The sequence below is a fragment of the Pseudophryne corroboree genome, chromosome 1, assembly GCF_028390025.1.
Source record: "Pseudophryne corroboree isolate aPseCor3 chromosome 1, aPseCor3.hap2, whole genome shotgun sequence".
NCBI lineage: Eukaryota > Metazoa > Chordata > Amphibia > Anura > Myobatrachidae > Pseudophryne > Pseudophryne corroboree.
In genome coordinates, this window is record NC_086444.1 from 718,122,650 (window position 1) to 718,140,105 (window position 17,456).

The 17,456-nt window shown below is 48.3% G+C and overlaps 1 protein-coding gene across 3 annotated transcripts in view; it reads right to left on the reverse strand.

Moving 5' to 3' along the window:
* Positions 1-17,456, reverse strand: part of FZR1 (fizzy and cell division cycle 20 related 1) — a 366,770-nt gene that overhangs the window by 284,303 nt on the left and 65,011 nt on the right. For 2 of the 3 annotated variants that reach the window (XM_063915413.1, XM_063915422.1), the window contains exon 2: positions 6,139-6,274. The exons of the other annotated variant lie outside the window; for it this stretch is intronic. In XM_063915413.1, coding sequence (XP_063771483.1) covers positions 6,139-6,207 — 69 coding nt within the window. In that variant the 5' untranslated portion in view covers positions 6,208-6,274. The remainder of the gene's footprint in view (positions 1-6,138; positions 6,275-17,456) is intronic. 3 annotated transcript variants of the gene reach the window in all.

Sequence of the window (17,456 nt, forward strand, 5' to 3'; positions counted from 1 at the left end):
ATTCTGACCTGTTCATATGGAAGATCAGATAGGGGCTTTTACATGACAAAGCCGCCAATTCTGACACACGCCTAGCCGAAGCTAAGGCCAATAGCATGACCACTTTCCACGTGAGATATTTTAGCTCCACAGTCTTAAGTGGCTCAAACCAGTGGGATTTCAGGAAATCCAACACAACGTTAAGATCCCAAGGTGCCACTGGTGGCACAAAAGGAGGCTGAATATGCAGCACTCCCTTAACAAACGTCTGAACCTCAGGCAGTGAAGCCAGTTCTTTTTGAAAGAAAATGGATAGGGCCGAAATCTGAACCTTTATGGACCCTAATTTGAGGCCCATAGTCACACCTGACTGTAGGAAATGCAGAAAACGACCCAACTAACTGGAAGTCCTCTGTAGGGGCCTTCCTGGCCTCACACCAAGCAACATATTTCCGCCATATGCGGTGATAATGCTTTGCTGTCACATCCTTCCTAGCTCTTATCAGCGTAGGAATTACTTCATCCGGTATACCCTTTTCCGCTAGGATCCGGCGTTCAACCGCCATGCCGTCAAACGCAGCCGCGGTAAGTCTTGGAACAGACAGGGCCCCTGCTGCGACAGGTCCTGTCTGAGAGGCAGAGGCCATGAGTCCTCTGTGACCATCTCTTGAAGTTCCGGGTACCAAGTCCTTCTTGGCCAATCCGGAACAATGAGTATCGTTCTCACTCCTCTTTTTCTTACTATTCTCAGTACCTTGTGTATGAGAGGAAGAGGAGGAAACACATATACCGACTGGAACACCCACGGAGCTAACAGTGCGTCCACAGCTATTGCCTGAGGGTCCCTTGACCTGGCGCAATATTTTTTTAGCTTTTTGTTTAGGCGGGACGCCATCATGTCCACCTGTGGCCGTTCCCACCGATTTGCAATCTGCTCGAAGACTTCTTGATGAAGTCCCCACTCTCCCGGGTGGAGGTCGTGCCTGCTGAGGAAGTCTGCTTCCCAGTTGTCCACTCCCGGAATGAACACTGCTGACAGTGCTTGTACGTGATTCTCCGCCCAACGAAGAATCCTTGTGGCTTCCGCCATCGCCACCCTGCTTCTTGTGCCGCCCTGTCGGTTTACATGGGCGACTGCCGTGATGTTGTCTGACTGAATCAGCACTGGTTGGTCTCTAAGCAGGGGCTCCGCTTGACTCAGGGCGTTGTATATGGCCCTTAATTCCAGTATGTTTATGTGCAGACGAGTCTCCTGACTTGACCACAGCCCCTGGAAGTTTCTTCCCTGAGCGACTGCCCCCCATCCGCGGAGGCTTGCATCCGTGGTCACCAGGACCCAGTCCTGTATGCCGAACCTGCGGCCCTCGAGAAGATGAGCACTCTGCAGCCACCACAGAAGAGACACCCTGGCCCTCGGGGACAGGGCGATCAGCCGATGCATCTGAAGATGCGATCCGGACCACTTGTCCAACAGATCCCACTGAAAGATCCTGGCATGGAACCTGCCGAAAGGAATGGCTTCGTATGACGCTACCATCTTTCCCAGGACTCGCGTGCAGTGATGCACCGACACCTGCTTTGGTTTCAGGAGATCCCTGACCATGGTCACTAACTCCTGAGCCTTCTCCTTCGGGAGAAATACCTTCTTCTGTTCTGTGTCCAGAATCATGCCCAGGAAGGGCAGACGCGTCGTAGGAATCAGCTGAGACTTTGGAATATTCAGAATCCAGCCGTGCCGTAGCAACACTTCCTGAGAGTGCGCTACGCTGACCAACAACTGCTCTCTGGACCTCGCCTTTATGAGGAGATCGAAGTACGGGATAACAAACTCCTTGCTTCCGGAGGAGTACCATCATCTCCGCCATTACCTTGGTAAAGACTCTCAGTGCCGTGGATAGACCAAACGGCAACGTCTGGAATTGGTAATGACAGTCCTGTACCACAAACCTGAGGTACTTCTGGTGAGGCGGATAAATGGGGACATGCAAGTACGCATCCTTGATGTCCAGAGATACCATAAAATCCCCCTCTTCCAGGCTGGCAATGACCGCTCTGAGCGATTCCATTTTGAACTTGAACTTTTTCATGTAAATGTTCAAGGATTTTACATTTAGAATGAGTCTTACCGAACCATCCAGTTTCGGTACCACAAACAGTGTGGAATAGTAACCCCTTCCCTGCTGAAGGGGGGGTACCATTATTATCACTTGCTGGGAGGTACAGCTTGTGAATAGCCGTCAGGACTATCTCCCTCCCTGTGGGAGAAGCTGGCAAGGCGGATTTTAGGTAACGGTGAGGGGGCGTCACTTCGAATTCCAGCTTGTATCCCTGAGATACAATTTGTATAGCCCAAGGATCCAGTTGTGAGCGAACCCACTGGTTGCAGAAAATTCGGAGACGCGCCCCCACCGCTCCTGGCTCCGCCTGTGGAGCCCCAGCGTCATGCGGTGGACTTAGTGGAAGCCGGGGAGGACTTTTGTTCCTGAGAACTGGCTGCATGGTGCAGCTTCTTTCCTCTACCCCTGCCTCTGGCAAGAAAGGATGCACCTCTGACTCTCTTGCTTTTTTGATAACGAAAGGACTGCATTTGGTAATACGGTGCTTTCTTAGGCTGTGAGGAAACCTGTGGCAAGAAAGTCGACTTTCCAGCTGTCGCTGTGGATACGAGGTCCGAGAGACCGTCCCCAAACAATTCCTCACCCTTATAAGGCAAAACCTCCATGTGTTTTTTAGAGTCGGCATCCCCTGTCCATTGCCGAGTCCATAAGACCCTCCTGGCAGAAATGGACATTGCATTTATTCGAGAGCCCAGCAGGCAAATGTCCCTCTGGGCATCTCGCATATATAAGACGACATCTTTAATATGGCTAAGTGTTAGCAATACGGTATCCCTGTCCAGGGTATCCAACCCCTCTGACAGAGTATCTGTCCATGCTGCAACAGCACTGCACATCCAAGCTGAAGCAATAGCTGGTCTCAGTAGAGTACCAGAGTGTGTATACACAGACTTCAAGATACCTTCCTGCTTCCTATCCGCAGGTTTCTTTAGGGCGGCCGTATCCTGAGACGGCAGGGCCACTCTTTTAGATAAGCGCGTCAGGGCCTTGTCAACCCTAGGGGAGGATTCCCAGCGTAACCTATCCGTTGGCGGGAAAGGGTACGCCATTAGTATTCTCTTGGGAATCACCACTTTCTTATCAGGGGAAGACCACGCTTCTTCACATAACTCATTTAATTCATGTGACGGGGGAAAAGTCACTGGCTGCTTTTTCTCCCCAAACATATTTACCCTCTTGTCAGGGACAGGGTCAGCCTCTGAAATGTGCAATACATTTTTCATTGCAATAATCATGTATCGGATGGCCTTAGTCATTTTGGGCTGTAATAGTGCCTCATCCTCGTCGACGCTGGAGTCGGACTCCGTGTCGACATCTGTGTCAACCAACTGAGATAGTGGGCGTTTTTGAGACGCTGACGGCCTCTGAGGCGCCTGGGCAGGCCCGGGTTGAGAGCCCGGCTGTCACCCGGCAGCAACATAATCAAATCTCTTATGTAATGAGTTTACATTGTCATTTAAGACCTTCCACATATCCATCCAATCAGGTGTCGGCACCGACGGGGGCGACACCACATTTATCTGCACTTGCTCCGCCTCCACGTAACCCTCCTCATCAAACATGTCGACACAGCCGTATCGACACACAGCACACACACAGGGAATGCTCTGACTGAGGACAGGACCCCACAAGGTCTATGGGAAGACAGAGAAAGAGTATGCCAGCACACACCACAGCGCTATATACACAGGGATACACACTACCAGAAGTGAATTTTTCCCAATAGCTGCTATATCAATACACCTTTTGCCTAAATTTATGTGGCCCCCCCCCTCTCTTTTTACCCTCTTAGTGCCAGTAGACTGCAGGGGAGAGCCTGGGGAGCGTCCTTCCAGCGGAGCTGTGAAGAGAAATGGCGCTGGTGTGCTGAGGAAGAAGGCCCCGCCCCCTCAGCGGCAGGCTTCTGTCCCGCTGTTTCTGCCTAAAAAATGGCGGGGGTTTTACACACATACAGTCACAGACTGTATTATGTGTCTTTTTTATGCCAAAGGTATTCTTATTGCTGCCCAGGGCGCCCCCCAGCGCCCTGCACCCTACAGTGACCGGAGTGTGTAGTGTGCAGTGGGAGCAATGGCGCACAGCTGCGGTGCTGTGCGCTACCTTAATGAAGACAGGAGTCTTCAGCCGCCGATTTCATCACCAACTTCTGATCTTCTGGCTCTGCGAGGGGGACGGCGGCGCGGCTCCGGGAACGGACGACCGAGGACCTTTGCCTGTGTTCGAACCCTCTGGAGCTAATGGTGTCCAGTAGCCTAAGAAGCGCAACCTAGCTGTGAACAGGTACGTTTGCTTCTCTCCCCTCGGTCCCACGTAGCAGTGAGTCTGTTGCCAGCAGATCTCACTGAAAATAAAAAAACCTAACATAACTTTCTTTACTAGCAGGCTCAGGAGAGCCCACTAGGTGCATCCAGCTCTGGCCGGGCACAGATTCTAACTGAGGTCTGGAGGAGGGGCATAGAGGGAGGAGCCAGTGCACACCAGATAGTACCTAATCTTTCTTTTAGAGTGCCCAGTCTCCTGCGGAGCCCGTCTATTCCCCATGGTCCTTACGGAGTCCCCAGCATCCACTAGGACGTCAGAGAAACAGGTACAATACACATACAACACAGCCTGAAATACAATACAAGCCTGCCCTATTGCATGTGAGAGGAGACAGAGGAGAAAGGACACCAGCGCACCCAATGCTGCACAGCCCCGGTGAGGCTGTCAGTGTTTCACATAAACATATAAACAGTAAGTCTGTCTAATGAAAAACCCCTCAGAGGGATGATATTTGTGCACAATATAGCAGCTCTCCCCCTCTACACCCGGTACCAGTGATCCAGCGTGTGACCGTTATGGAGGAGCTGTGTGAGGCTGCTTCTTATGCAGAGGAAGGCGCCAAAATGCCGCTTAGCCCGCTCTGATGTAGCCCAGCACCCCGCCATGGCACCAGAGCTACTGTGTAATCTTTGTACTGGCCAGGTCTCTTAAGTGTTTGTAGCCTCACATAAATGCTTTGTACAATTGTATTAAGCCAGTCTCACGCAGTGGTCAAAGTGGGTCCCCCCCAGGAGGAACCCGTATGCCTCACCCGCGCTTCTGCCGCACAGTGAACTGGGGGACCCCCCTAGCGGGGTCCTCAGTGTGTACTCAACACCGATGATCACCTTCAGGCAGCGTTAGGTGTGTGCGGCAAGCGGCGGCTGCGACAGCCAAGCCATGCCCCACTGAACAAACAGTCCCTCAGGACGGTGGTCCTGCAGCAGGGAAGCAGCTCTGCACCTCAAGAGCCCCCCCTCCCCCCTCAACTCCCACGGTGCAGGTATGCGGTTGCCCAAACAGCATACCAAAAGAAATAAAAGTTTAAGAGAAACTGAAGAAAAACTCTGGAGCTATCAGAGTGTGCATCCTCTCCTGAGGGCACTTTTTTCTAAACTTCCTCTAGGAGGGGGCATAGAGGGGAGGAGCCAGCACACCCAGTTGAAGAAATTTAAAGTACACTGGCTACTAAATCTGTCCCCAATATCCCTTATGGATGCTATAGAAAAATAAGTTTTTCGCACCCGATGTTTTACCGGGGCTAATAGGATATCCCCCTAGAGGTAACCATTTACCACTAATTCAATACTATGCACTTTTTTAAGATTGATTTTCAACTGAATTAACATGGGTAACTTGGCATATCTGTGGTAATAAATTCATTTAATGTCTTTGTTTTCTTTCATATCTATTACTGTACAGATTACCAAGATACTGCAACTAGAAATTAAGGGGTCTATTCATGAAGCAGAGAAGAGTGGAGAAAATGCTCAAGGCACCCAATCAGCTGCTACGTAATTTTATAGAATGCATTTGATAAATGTTACTTCAATGCTGATTGGTTGCCATTGGGCAACTTCTCCACTGGCTCACTTTTCCACTCTTTTCACTGCTTCATGAATAGACCCCTAAGTATTAACAGAAGAGCAGAAACCAGAATTTGAGTGGATGAAAACTACAGTATTTGGGAGACGGATACAATTGCAAGCATGGTACAAAAAGTAACAATTATGCGACCTACGCAAGGCATAGTGTTTTCATTCTGGAGGTTTATTTGCCGCAGGAGGCGCCGCTCATAATCTTGGTCCATGGTGACTGCAAGGTGCAGGATGAAAGGGAAGGGAAAAGGGGACAGAATTGACCTCTAGTTTCAGCGCCTAGGACAGAGAGCCAAGAAAAGAAATACACTGTAAGTAAATAAAGATATGCACTGGCAAAACTCTAAAAAATGCTTTTATTTAGTATCTCACACAAACTATAAGACTTGACTAACATGAAAAATCTGTATCTGACACTGCACAATTAGGTCACCCTTCTGTCACTACTTTTGTAACTTCAGTTATCTTATAACCTATAGAAGGAAATTACGTAATGAAAAAAGACCTTATTAATCTAGCCTACTCTTTATAGCAATAAAAAAACATTAAAAAAAAAAAAAGGTGGAACAAGTCTTACATGCCGTAGCCCCTCAGCCCGTGAATACTGGCCCACAGTTCAGTACACAGATATGCCTTATTTTAAAATATTTTAATAAAAACTAACCTTCCCCCAAATTAAGACTGGACACAATTATGATAGCTTTCAAATCTAATAGAACTATTTACTTTGAACAGCTTATAAATAACAAAATACATTATTTACATACAGTAGAAAAGTTGAAAGCACTGCTGGTGATTAGGAGTACATAGAATAAAAAGAAAAAAAGATTTTAAAATACACATTTCTCCAGCAGGGTCCACAGGTTATCCACAGGATAACATTGGGATATGCTGGAGCGACAGCGGATTGGCACCAAACGATCACAAGCTTTCTGGCCTCCCAGGATGCACCAGGCTCATCCATATAATCCCACCCACCGACTCAGTCAAATCAGTTTTTTGTTTGGTGCGTCAGGAGCCGGACCATGGTCACAGGGCTGCTTTATTTCAAGGAGTTCCATATAGCCCATATGAAACAGGCTGCGCTATTCCTAGAAGAAGCAGCAATGGATATGGGTACGATTGCTTCCAAAGCATCAGCCTTAACGGTAGCTGCTCGCAGAGCAATTTGGCTACGTACATGAAAAGCTGATTCAGAATCCAAAAAGGTTCTGGAAGCTTTACCTTTTGTTGGGAACATCCGTTTTGGCAAGGAATTGACAGATATTCTGGGGTCAGAAGATGAATCCAAGAAAGTCAGGTTTCCTGCCAGCTATAATCCTAAACCAAAGGGCTCGAGATTTCGGCCATTTTGGTGGCAGGGTAAAACAAAAGGTAAAAATTAATCAAAACAAACCCAGTACAATAAGTCTGGTAAAGCAAGGAAGCAGTGGGCCAGTAGAGTGCCAGCTTCCAAACCAGAACAGAAAGCATCAGTCTCATGGTGCGGGCCTCGACTTTGGGGACTCCAAGGTAGGGGGCCATCTTCTTCAGTTTGCACACATATTGCAGCAGTCGACAACAGACGCTTGGGTGCAAGAAGTGGTAGCTCTGGGTTATGTTTTTCCTTTCAAGAAGCAGCCTACTCAAAGGTTTTTTTGTACCAGCCCGTCTCACATAGAGGCGAAGGCCAGGGCCCTGCAAGAAGCAGTTCAGAAATTGCTTCAGTACGGGGTAATTATTCCAGTATCCCTGGCACAAACGGGGCAGGGTTTTTACTTCAACCTATTTTTGGTCCAGAAGCCGAATGGGTCGTTTTGGCCCATTCTCAATCTCAAAATGTTAAACAAATACATTTGGGTCCCACATGGAGACATTACGCTCCATAGTTTTAGCCATGGAACCAGGGGATTACATGGTATCTCTGGATATACAAGATGCTTACCTGCATGTGCCAATAGCATTGTCCCATCAGTGTTACCTCAGGTTCACTATCCTCCAGCAACATTTTCAATTCCAGGCATTACCCTTTGGTTTAGCCACAGCCTCCAGAGTATTTATAAAGATCATGTTGGTTATGACAGCTTATCTCCGCAAGCATGGGATAAGAATCTTTCCATACCCCGACGGTCTTTTAACCCTGGCACAATCCCAGGAATTGCTCGAGCCATCTCCAACAGACAATAACTTGTCTACAGAAACACGGATGGCTCATGTCGTCTCTGATTCCGTCACAACGGATGATTCACTTAGGGGCTGTATTGGATTCAAGTCTGCAGAAAATATTTTTACCTGTGGGAAATATATCAAAGGTGCAGTTAATGATTCAGGAATTGTTTCACAGTCAAACAATATCAGTTCACACGGCAATGCGAGTGATGGGATTGTTGGTGTCAACATTCGACATGGTGGAATATGCACAATTCCACTCAAGACCTTTACAACATTTGATTCTGACCAAATGGAATGGAGTACATCAGACAATAAAGAAACAAATGATGGTACTTCCAGTAAAGGTAAAAATGTTGTTAGCCCGGTGGCTACAGACATGCCATCTAGACAAGGGGAGACCCTTTTGGATATCAGATTGGGAGATCCTGACAACGGATGCCAATCTTCAAGGCTGGGGAGCAGTGTCCGGGAAATTATGGTTCCAGGGACAATGGACTACAGAAGAAAGTTGCCTGCCAATAAACCGGTTGGAACTCCGGGCCATATACATGGCACTGGTTCAGGCAAAAGACACTCTTCAAGGAAAACTAGTCCAGATCCGCTCAGACAATGCAACGGCAGTAGCGTACCTCAACCATCAGGGAGGAACTAGCAGCCAAAGAGCAATGAAAGAGGCAAGTCACATACTAAAGTGGGCAGAACTCTATCTTCCAGCATTGTCCGCAGTGTTCGTCCCAGGACTCCTAAACTGGGAAGCGGACTTTCTCAGTCAACACACTATTCAAGCAACCGAATGGGCTCTACATACGTAAGTATTTCAGACTCTAGTAGACAAGTGGGGGTAGCCAGAGATAGATCTCATGGCGTCCCTTCTGAACAACAAAGTTCCGGTATACGGCTCAAGAACAAAAGACCCCGGAGCGATCTTTGTGGACGCTCTGTCAGTGAAATGGGTATTTCATCTGGCTTATGTGTTTCCTCCAATCATCCTGATACCCAGGGTGGTGAGGAAAATAAAACAAGCAAAGGGGGCTGTGATTCTAATAGCTCCGGCTTGGCCCAGAAGGTATTGGTACATAGATCTGCAGAGGATGTCGATGGATGCTCCAATTCTGCTCCCTCAACGTCCAGATCTACTAATGCAGGGTCCCTGTTATCATAGGCATCTGGATTGGCTGTCTTTGACGGTGTGGCTGTTGAAACCTCTATCCTGAAGTCAAGAGGTTTTTCACAACATGTAATTCAAACAATGCTTAAAGCAAGGAAACACTCTTCTGCTCGCATTTATCACCGAATATGGCAAGCCTACATTCAATGGTGTAGTGAAAGAAGTATGGATCCAAGATCTTTCAGAGTATCCAGAATCTTAGATTTCCTTCAGGCAGGAATGGATAAGGGTTTGAAGGTGGCTTCCTTGAGAGTTCAAATTTCAGCATTGACTGTATGGTTTCAAAAGAAAATTGCTACTAAACAAGATGTGCATACATTTTTCCAGGGAATGCGGTGCATTCAACCACCTTTTGTTCCTCCTGCAGTACCTAGGGATTTAAGTCTGGTCCTCAAAGCCCTTCAAGAATCTACGTAGATCGTACAAGTGTCATCAGAAAGACAGATTCTCTCTTCATTCTCTACGGATTTCACAAGAGGGGATGGCCTGCTACTAAAAAGACGCTAGCAAGATGGCTTCAAATGACGATTTCAGAAGCATACTCTCAAGCTGATCTCCCTGTTCCGGCTAATGTCTCTGCTCACTGTACACGTAAGGTAGGCCCTTCATGGGCAGCACAACATGGTGCTTCAGCAGAACAGATATGCAAGGCAGCCACATGGTCTTCCATTAACACATTCATTAGACATTATGCCTTGGATACTTTTGCCTCTCATGACGCTGAATTCGGGCGAAACGTTCTCCTGTCTAATCAGGAGCGTCCCCACCACTAAAAATTTGCTTCGGGAAGTCCCAATGTTATCCTGTGGATAACCTGTGGATCCAGCAGGAGAAATATACGTTATGGTAAGAACTTACCGCTGATAACGGTATTTCTCCTATGTCCACAGATTTCCACAGGGATCCCATCCTGACGCACCTGATTTGAGAATCTTTATACTCACTAACCTCTTCCCTCTTGCGTGGAAGGGTGTGCATGTGTGTTCTTCTAGCCTGAATAGGGTTCTACATAATGCTCCTGCCTAAATTCTTTGGAAACAACTGATTTGACTTAGTCGGTGGGCGGGATTATATGGACGAGCCTGATGCATCCTGGGAGGCCAGAAAGCTCGTAATCGTTCGGTGCCAATCTGCTGTCGCTTCAGCATATCCCAATGTTATCCTGTGGAAACCTGTGGACATAGGAGAAATACCGTTATCAACGGTAAGTTCTTACCGTAACGTATATTTCACATGCAACAATGGAGCACCTAACAACATGTCTCATCCAAATGGACATCTAGTGAGGTCAAAAATAAAAACTGTAATCACACACACACATTTATTTTCCGAGGGGTCAATTCAGAGTGCTGCTATGTCGGAGAATGCAGGTACTCGCGCATTAGTGTTTAGTCGCAAGAACAGGCATTCTCCAACTTGCTGTTTGCACCGCACTAGGGCACAAAACAGAATCGTGGACCTAGTTTTGATAGATTTGTGCGGGTGCAAGCAAAAATCCACTAGTGGGACTTAACAGCATACTGAATTAAATAGCTCCTCGACCTCCATCCCAGTGCTATTATGTTTGCATTGAATTTTATCAACCCCAATGCTTGTGGCTTCCAATCATAAAATGTGGACAAAGAAACAAATCCCTTCTAACACCACATAACTCACCCTAAGGATGACATATAAACACTATTTATTTATATTAATGTTTTTTTCTGAATTTAATAAGAAACGCTTATTGGTTTTCATTAAATGGGTGAATAAAACAGAATTTGTTTAAATATGATTGTCAGCCTTCAAACAAATCACAAACGAGGAGACAACATAGTATAAAAATATCAAAAACATAGGACAATTATCAGAAGCATACAAGACAATCTCAAAACAATACAAAGAAAAGGCAACCTGGTGAAGTAAGGGAAGGGAGGGAAAAAAAGAAAGAAAAGAATCAAGATCCACACCAACAATTTTGTAGGGCAGCCAAATAAAGAGAACCCAATCAGTGGCATAACCGGAGTCCACGGACTAGAATGATAGTGGTTTAGGAGGGATGGCATGTAATAATGGGGCAGGTGTATTAACCTGGAGAAGGCATAAGGAAGTGATAACCAGTGATAAATGCAAGGTGATAAACACATCAGCCAATCAGCTCCAATATGTAGACAGTACAAATGGTGTAATGGTTAGCATTACTGCCTCACAGCACTGAGGTCATCGGTTCTAACCCCACCATGGCTCTACCTGTCCGGAGTTTGTATATTCTCCCCGTACTTGCGTGGGTTTCCTCCGGGTACTCCGGTTTCCTCCCACAATCCAAAAATAAGATTTTACTCACCAGTAAATCTATTTCTCGTAGTCCGTAGTGGATGCTGGGGACTCCGTAAGGACCATGGGGAAAAGACGGGCTCCGCAGGAGACTGGGCACTCTAAGAAAGATTTAGTACTACTGGTGTGCACTGGCTCCTCCCTCTATGCCCCTCCTCCAGACCTCAGTTAAGGAAACTGTGCCCGGAAGAGCTGACATTACAAGGAAAGGATTTTGGAATCCAGGGTAAGACTCATACCAGCCACACCAATCACACCGTATAACTTGTGATAACATACCCAGTTAACAGTATAAACAATCAACAAAGCATCAACCACGGATGCCAACATAACATAACCCTTTATTAAGCAATAACTATATACACGTATTGCAGAAAGTCCGCACTTGGGACGGGCGCCCAGCATCCACTACGGACTACGAGAAATAGATTTACCGGTGAGTAAAATCTTATTTTCTCCAACATCCTAGTGGATGCTGGGGACTCCGTAAGGACCATGGGGATTATACCAAAGCTCCCAAACGGGCGGGGAGAGTGCGGATGACTCTGCAGCACCGAATGGGCAAACACAAGGTCCTCCTCAGCCAGGGTATCAAACTTGTAGAATTTTGCAAAGGTGTTTGAACCCGACCAAGTACCTGCTCGGCAAAGCTGTAATGCCGAGACCCCTCGGGCAGCCGCCCAAGAAGAGCCCACTTTCCTTCTGGAATGGGCTTTTATCGATTTTGGATGCGGCAATCCACCCGCAGAATGAGCCTGCTGAATCGTGTTACAGATCCAGCGAGCAATGGTTTGCTTTGAAGCAGGAGCACCCAGCTTGTTGGATGCATACAGGATAAACAGCGAGTCAGTTTTCCTGACTCCAGCCGTTCTGAAAACATAAATCTTCAAAGCCCTGACTACATCAAGCAACTTGGAATCCTCCAAGTCACGAGTAGCCGTAGGCACCACAATAGGTTGGTTCAAATGAAAAGATGACACCACCTTCGGCAGAAATTGTGGACGAGTCTGCAATTCTGGCCTGTCCACATGGAAAACCAGATAGGGGCTTTTACATGACAAAGCCGCCAATTCTGACACAAGCCTAGCCGAAGCAAAGGCCAATAACATGACCACCTTCCACGTGAGATACTTTAGCTCCACGGTCTTAAGTGGCTCAAACCAGTGGGATTTCAGGAAACCCAACACCACGTTGAGATCCCAAGGTGCCACTGGTGGCACAAAAGGGGGCTGAATATGCAGCACTCCCTTAACAAACGTCTGAACCTCAGGAAGAGAAGCCAGTTCTTTTTGAAAGAAAATGGATAGGGCCAAAATCTGGACCTTTATGGACCCCAACTTCAAGCCCATAGTCACTCCAGACTGTAGGAAGTGCAGGAACCGGCCCAGCTGGAATTCCTCTGTAGGGGCCTTCCTGGCCTCACACCAGGCAACATATTTTCGCCATATACGGTGATAGTGTTTTGCTGTCTTGTCCTTCCTAGCCTTTATTAGCTTAGGAATAACTTCATCCGGAATGCCTTTTTCCGCTAGGATCCGGCGTTCAACCGCCATGCCGTCAAACGAAGCCGCGGTAAGTCTTGGAACAGACAGGGCCCCTGTTGCAACAGATCCTGTCTGAGAGTCAGAGGCCATGGGTCCTCTGTGAGCATTTCTTGCAGTTCCGGGTACCAAGTCCTTCTTGGCCAATCCGGAACAATGAGTATTGTTCTCACTCCTCTTTTTCTTACGATTCTCAGCACCTTGGGTATGAGAGGGAGAGGAGGAAATACATAGACAGACTGGAACACCCACGGTGTCACTAGTGCGTCCACAGCTATAGCCTGAGGGTCCCTTGACCTGGCGCAATACCTTTTTAGCTTTTTGTTGAGGCGGGATGCCATCATGTCCACCTGTGGCAGTTCCCATCGATTTGTAATCTGCGTGAAGACTTCCCGGGTGGAGGTCGTGCCTGCTGAGGAAGTCTGCTTCCCAGTTGTCCACTCCCGGAATGAACACTGCTTGCACGTGATTCTCCGCCCAACGAAGAATCCTGGTGGCTTTCGCCATCGCCACTCTGCTTCTTGTGCCGCCCTGGCGGTTTACATGAGCCACTGCGGTGATGTTGTCTGACTGAATCAACACCGGTTGGTTGCGAAGCAGAGGCTCCGCTTAACTCAGGGCGTTGTATATGGCCCTTAGTTCCAGGCTATTTATGTGCAGACAAGCCTCCTGACTTGACCACAACCCTTGGAAGTTTCTTCCCTGAGTGACTGCCCCCCATCCTCGGAGGCTCGCATCCGTGGTCACCAGGACCCAGTCCTGTATGCCGACCCTGCGGCCCTCGAGAAGGTGAGCACTCTGCAGCCACCACAGAAGAGACACCCTGGCCCTGGGGGACAGGGTGATCAGCCGATGCATCTGAAGATGCGATCCGGACCACTTGTCCAACAGATCCCACTGAAAGATCCTTGCATGGAACCTGCCGAAGGGAATGGCTTCGTATGATGCCACCATCTTTCCCAGGACTCGCGTGCAGTGATGCACCGACACCTGTTTCGGTTTTAAGAGGTCTCTGACTAGAGTCACGAGGTCCTGAACCTTCTCCGCTGGGAGAAACAACTTCTTCTGGTCTGTGTCCAGAATCATGCCCAGAAAGGGCAGACGCGTCGTAGGAATCAGCTGCGACTTTGGGATATTCAGAATCCAGCCGTGCTGTTGCAACACTTCCTGAGAGTGTGCTACGCTGATCAGCAACTGCTCTCTGGACCTCGCCTTTATGAGGAGATCGTCCAAGTATGGGATAATTGTGACTCCTTGCTTTCTCAGGAGCACCATCATTTCCGCCATAACCTTGGTAAATATTCTCGGTGCCGTGGAGAGCCCAAACGGCAACGTCTGGAATTGGTAATGACAGTCCTGTACCACAAATCTGAGGTACTCCTGATGAGGTGGATAAATGGGGACATGCAAGTAAGCATCCTTGATGTCCAGACACACCATAAAATCCAACTCTTCCAGGCTTGCAATGATCGCTCTGAGCGATTCCATTTTGAACTTGAATCTTTTCAGATAAATGTTCAGGGACTTTAAATTCAATATGGGTCTGACCGAACCGTCCAGTTTCGGTACCACAAACATTGTGGAATAGTATTCCCTTCCCTGTTGAAGGAGGGGAACCTTTACCACCACCTGCTGGAGATATAACTTGTGAATTGCCGCTAACACTACCTCCCTTTCCATGGGGGAAGCTGGTAGGGCCGATTTGAGGTAACGGTGAGGGGGCATCACTTCGAATTCCAGCTTGTATCCCTGAGACACAATCTGTATAGCCCAGGGATCCACCCGTGAGCGAACCCACTGGTGGCTGAAATTTCGGAGACGCGCCCCCACCGCTCCTGGCTCCACCTGTGGAGCCCCAGCGTCATGCGGTGGATTTAGTGGAAGCCGGGGAGGACTTCTGTTCCTGGGAACTAGCTGTATGGTGCAGCTTCTTTCCTCTACCCCTGCCTCTGGCAAGAAAGGATGCACCTCTGACTTTCTTGCTTTTTTGTGATCGAAAGGACTGCATTTGGTAATACGGTGCTTTCTTAGGCTGTGAGGGAATATATGGCAAAAAATTTGACTTCCCAGCCGTAGCTGTGGAAACTAGGTCCGAGAGACCGTCCCCAAACAATTCCTCACCCTTGTAAGGTAAAATCTCCATGTGCTTTTTGGAGTTGGCATCACCTGTCCATTGCAGAGTCCACAGGACCCTTCTGGCAGAAATCGACATTGCATTTATTCTAGAGCCCAGTAGGCAAATGTCCCACTGGGCATCCCTCATATATAGGACAGCGTCTTTTTATGCCCCAGGGTCAGTAAAATAGTATCCTTGTCCAAGGCATCCAGTTCCTCAGACAGATTATCTGTCCATGCTGCTACAGCACTACACATCCAGGCCGACGCAATTGCCGGCCTCAGTAGAGTACCTGAATGCGTATAAACAGACTTCAGGATACTTTCCTGCTTCCTATCCGCAGGATCCTTTAGGGAGGCCGTATCCTGTGACGGCAGGGCCACCTTCTTAGATAAGCGTATCAGAGCTTTGTCTACCCTAGGGGAGGATTCCCAGCGCATCCTGTCCGTTGGCGGGAAAGGGTACGCCATAAGTAACCTTTTGGAAATCAGCACTTTCCTATCGGGGGAATCCCACGCTTTTTCACATAACTCATTTAACTCATGTGAAGGGGGAAAAGTCACCTCTTGCTTTTTCTCCCCATACATATAAACCCTCTTGTCAGGGACAGGGTTTACCTCTGATATGTGCAATACATCCTTCATTGCTATAATCCTGTAGCGGATGGCTTTAGCCATTTTAGGCTGCAATTTTGCATCATCGCCATCTACACTGGAGTCAGAATCCGTGTCGATATCTGTGTCAACAATTTGGGATAGTGGGCGCTTCTGAGACCCTGACGGCCTCTGCGCTGTAGGATCAGGCATGGGCTGAGACCCCGATTGTCCCAAGGTTTCAGCTTTATCCAACCTTTTATGCAAGGAGTTTACATTATCATTTAACACCTTCCACATATCCATCCAATCAGGTGTCGGCGGAGACACGTCATTCAACTGCACCTGCTCTGCCTCCACATAGCCCTCCTCGTCAAACATGTCGACACAAGCGTACTGACACACCACACACACAGGGGATGCTCTATATGAGGACAGGACCCCCACAAGGCCTTTTGGAGAGACAGAGAGAGAGTATGCCAGCACTCACCCCAGCGCTATATAACCCAGGAATTACACAGTAACTTAGTGTTTACCCAGTAGCTGCTGTATATATGATTAATGCGCTAAATTTATGTGCCCCCCTCTCTTTTTACCCTCTTTCTACCGTGAGTCTGCAGGGGAGAGCCTGGGGAGCTTCCTCTCAGCGGAGCTGTGGAGAGAAAATGGCGCTGGTGAGTGCTGAGGAAGAAGCCCCGCCCCCTCAGCGGCGAGCTTCTGTCCCGCGATTTTGTGTAAAAATAATGGCGGGGGCTCATGCATATTACAGTGCCCAGCTGTATATATGCTGCTTTTTGCCAGGAGGTACTCAATTGCTGCCCAGGGCGCCCCCCCCCCCCCCTGCACCCTACAGTGACCGGAGTGTGTGGGTTAGTGTGGGAGCAATGGCGCACAGCTGCAGTGCTGGGCGCTACCTCATATGAAGACCGGAGTCTTCTGCCGCCGATTTTGACGTCTTCTTGTTTCAACCCGCCGGCTTCTGTCTTCTGGCTCTGCGAGGGGGACGGCGGCGCGGCTCCGGGAACGGACGACCAAGGTTAAGTTCCTGTGTTCGATCCCTCTGGAGCTAATGGTGTCCAGTAGCCTAAGAAGCACGACCTATCCGCAGTTAGTAGGTTTGCTTCTCTCCCCTCAGTCCCACGTAGCAGAGAGTCTGTTGCCAGCAGAAGCTCTCTGAAAATAAAAAAAACCTAACTAAAATACTTTCTTAATAGCAAGCTCAGGAGAGCTCACTAAAATGCACCCAGCTCTGTCCGGGCATAGATTCTAACTGAGGTCTGGAGGAGGGGCATAGAGGGAGGAGCCAGTGCACACCAGTAGTAATAAATCTTTCTTAGAGTGCCTAGTCTCCTGCGGAGCCCGTCTATTCCCCATGGTCCTTACGGAGTCCCCAGCATCCACTAGGACGTTAGAGAAATATACTGGTAGGTCAACTGGATCCCAACACAAATTAACCCTGGTATGAATGTGTCTGCGTGTACATGTGATAGGGAATATAGATTGTAAGCTCCACTGGGGCAGAGACCGATGTGAATGGGCAAATAGTCTCTGTAAAGCACTGCGGAATATGTGTGCGATA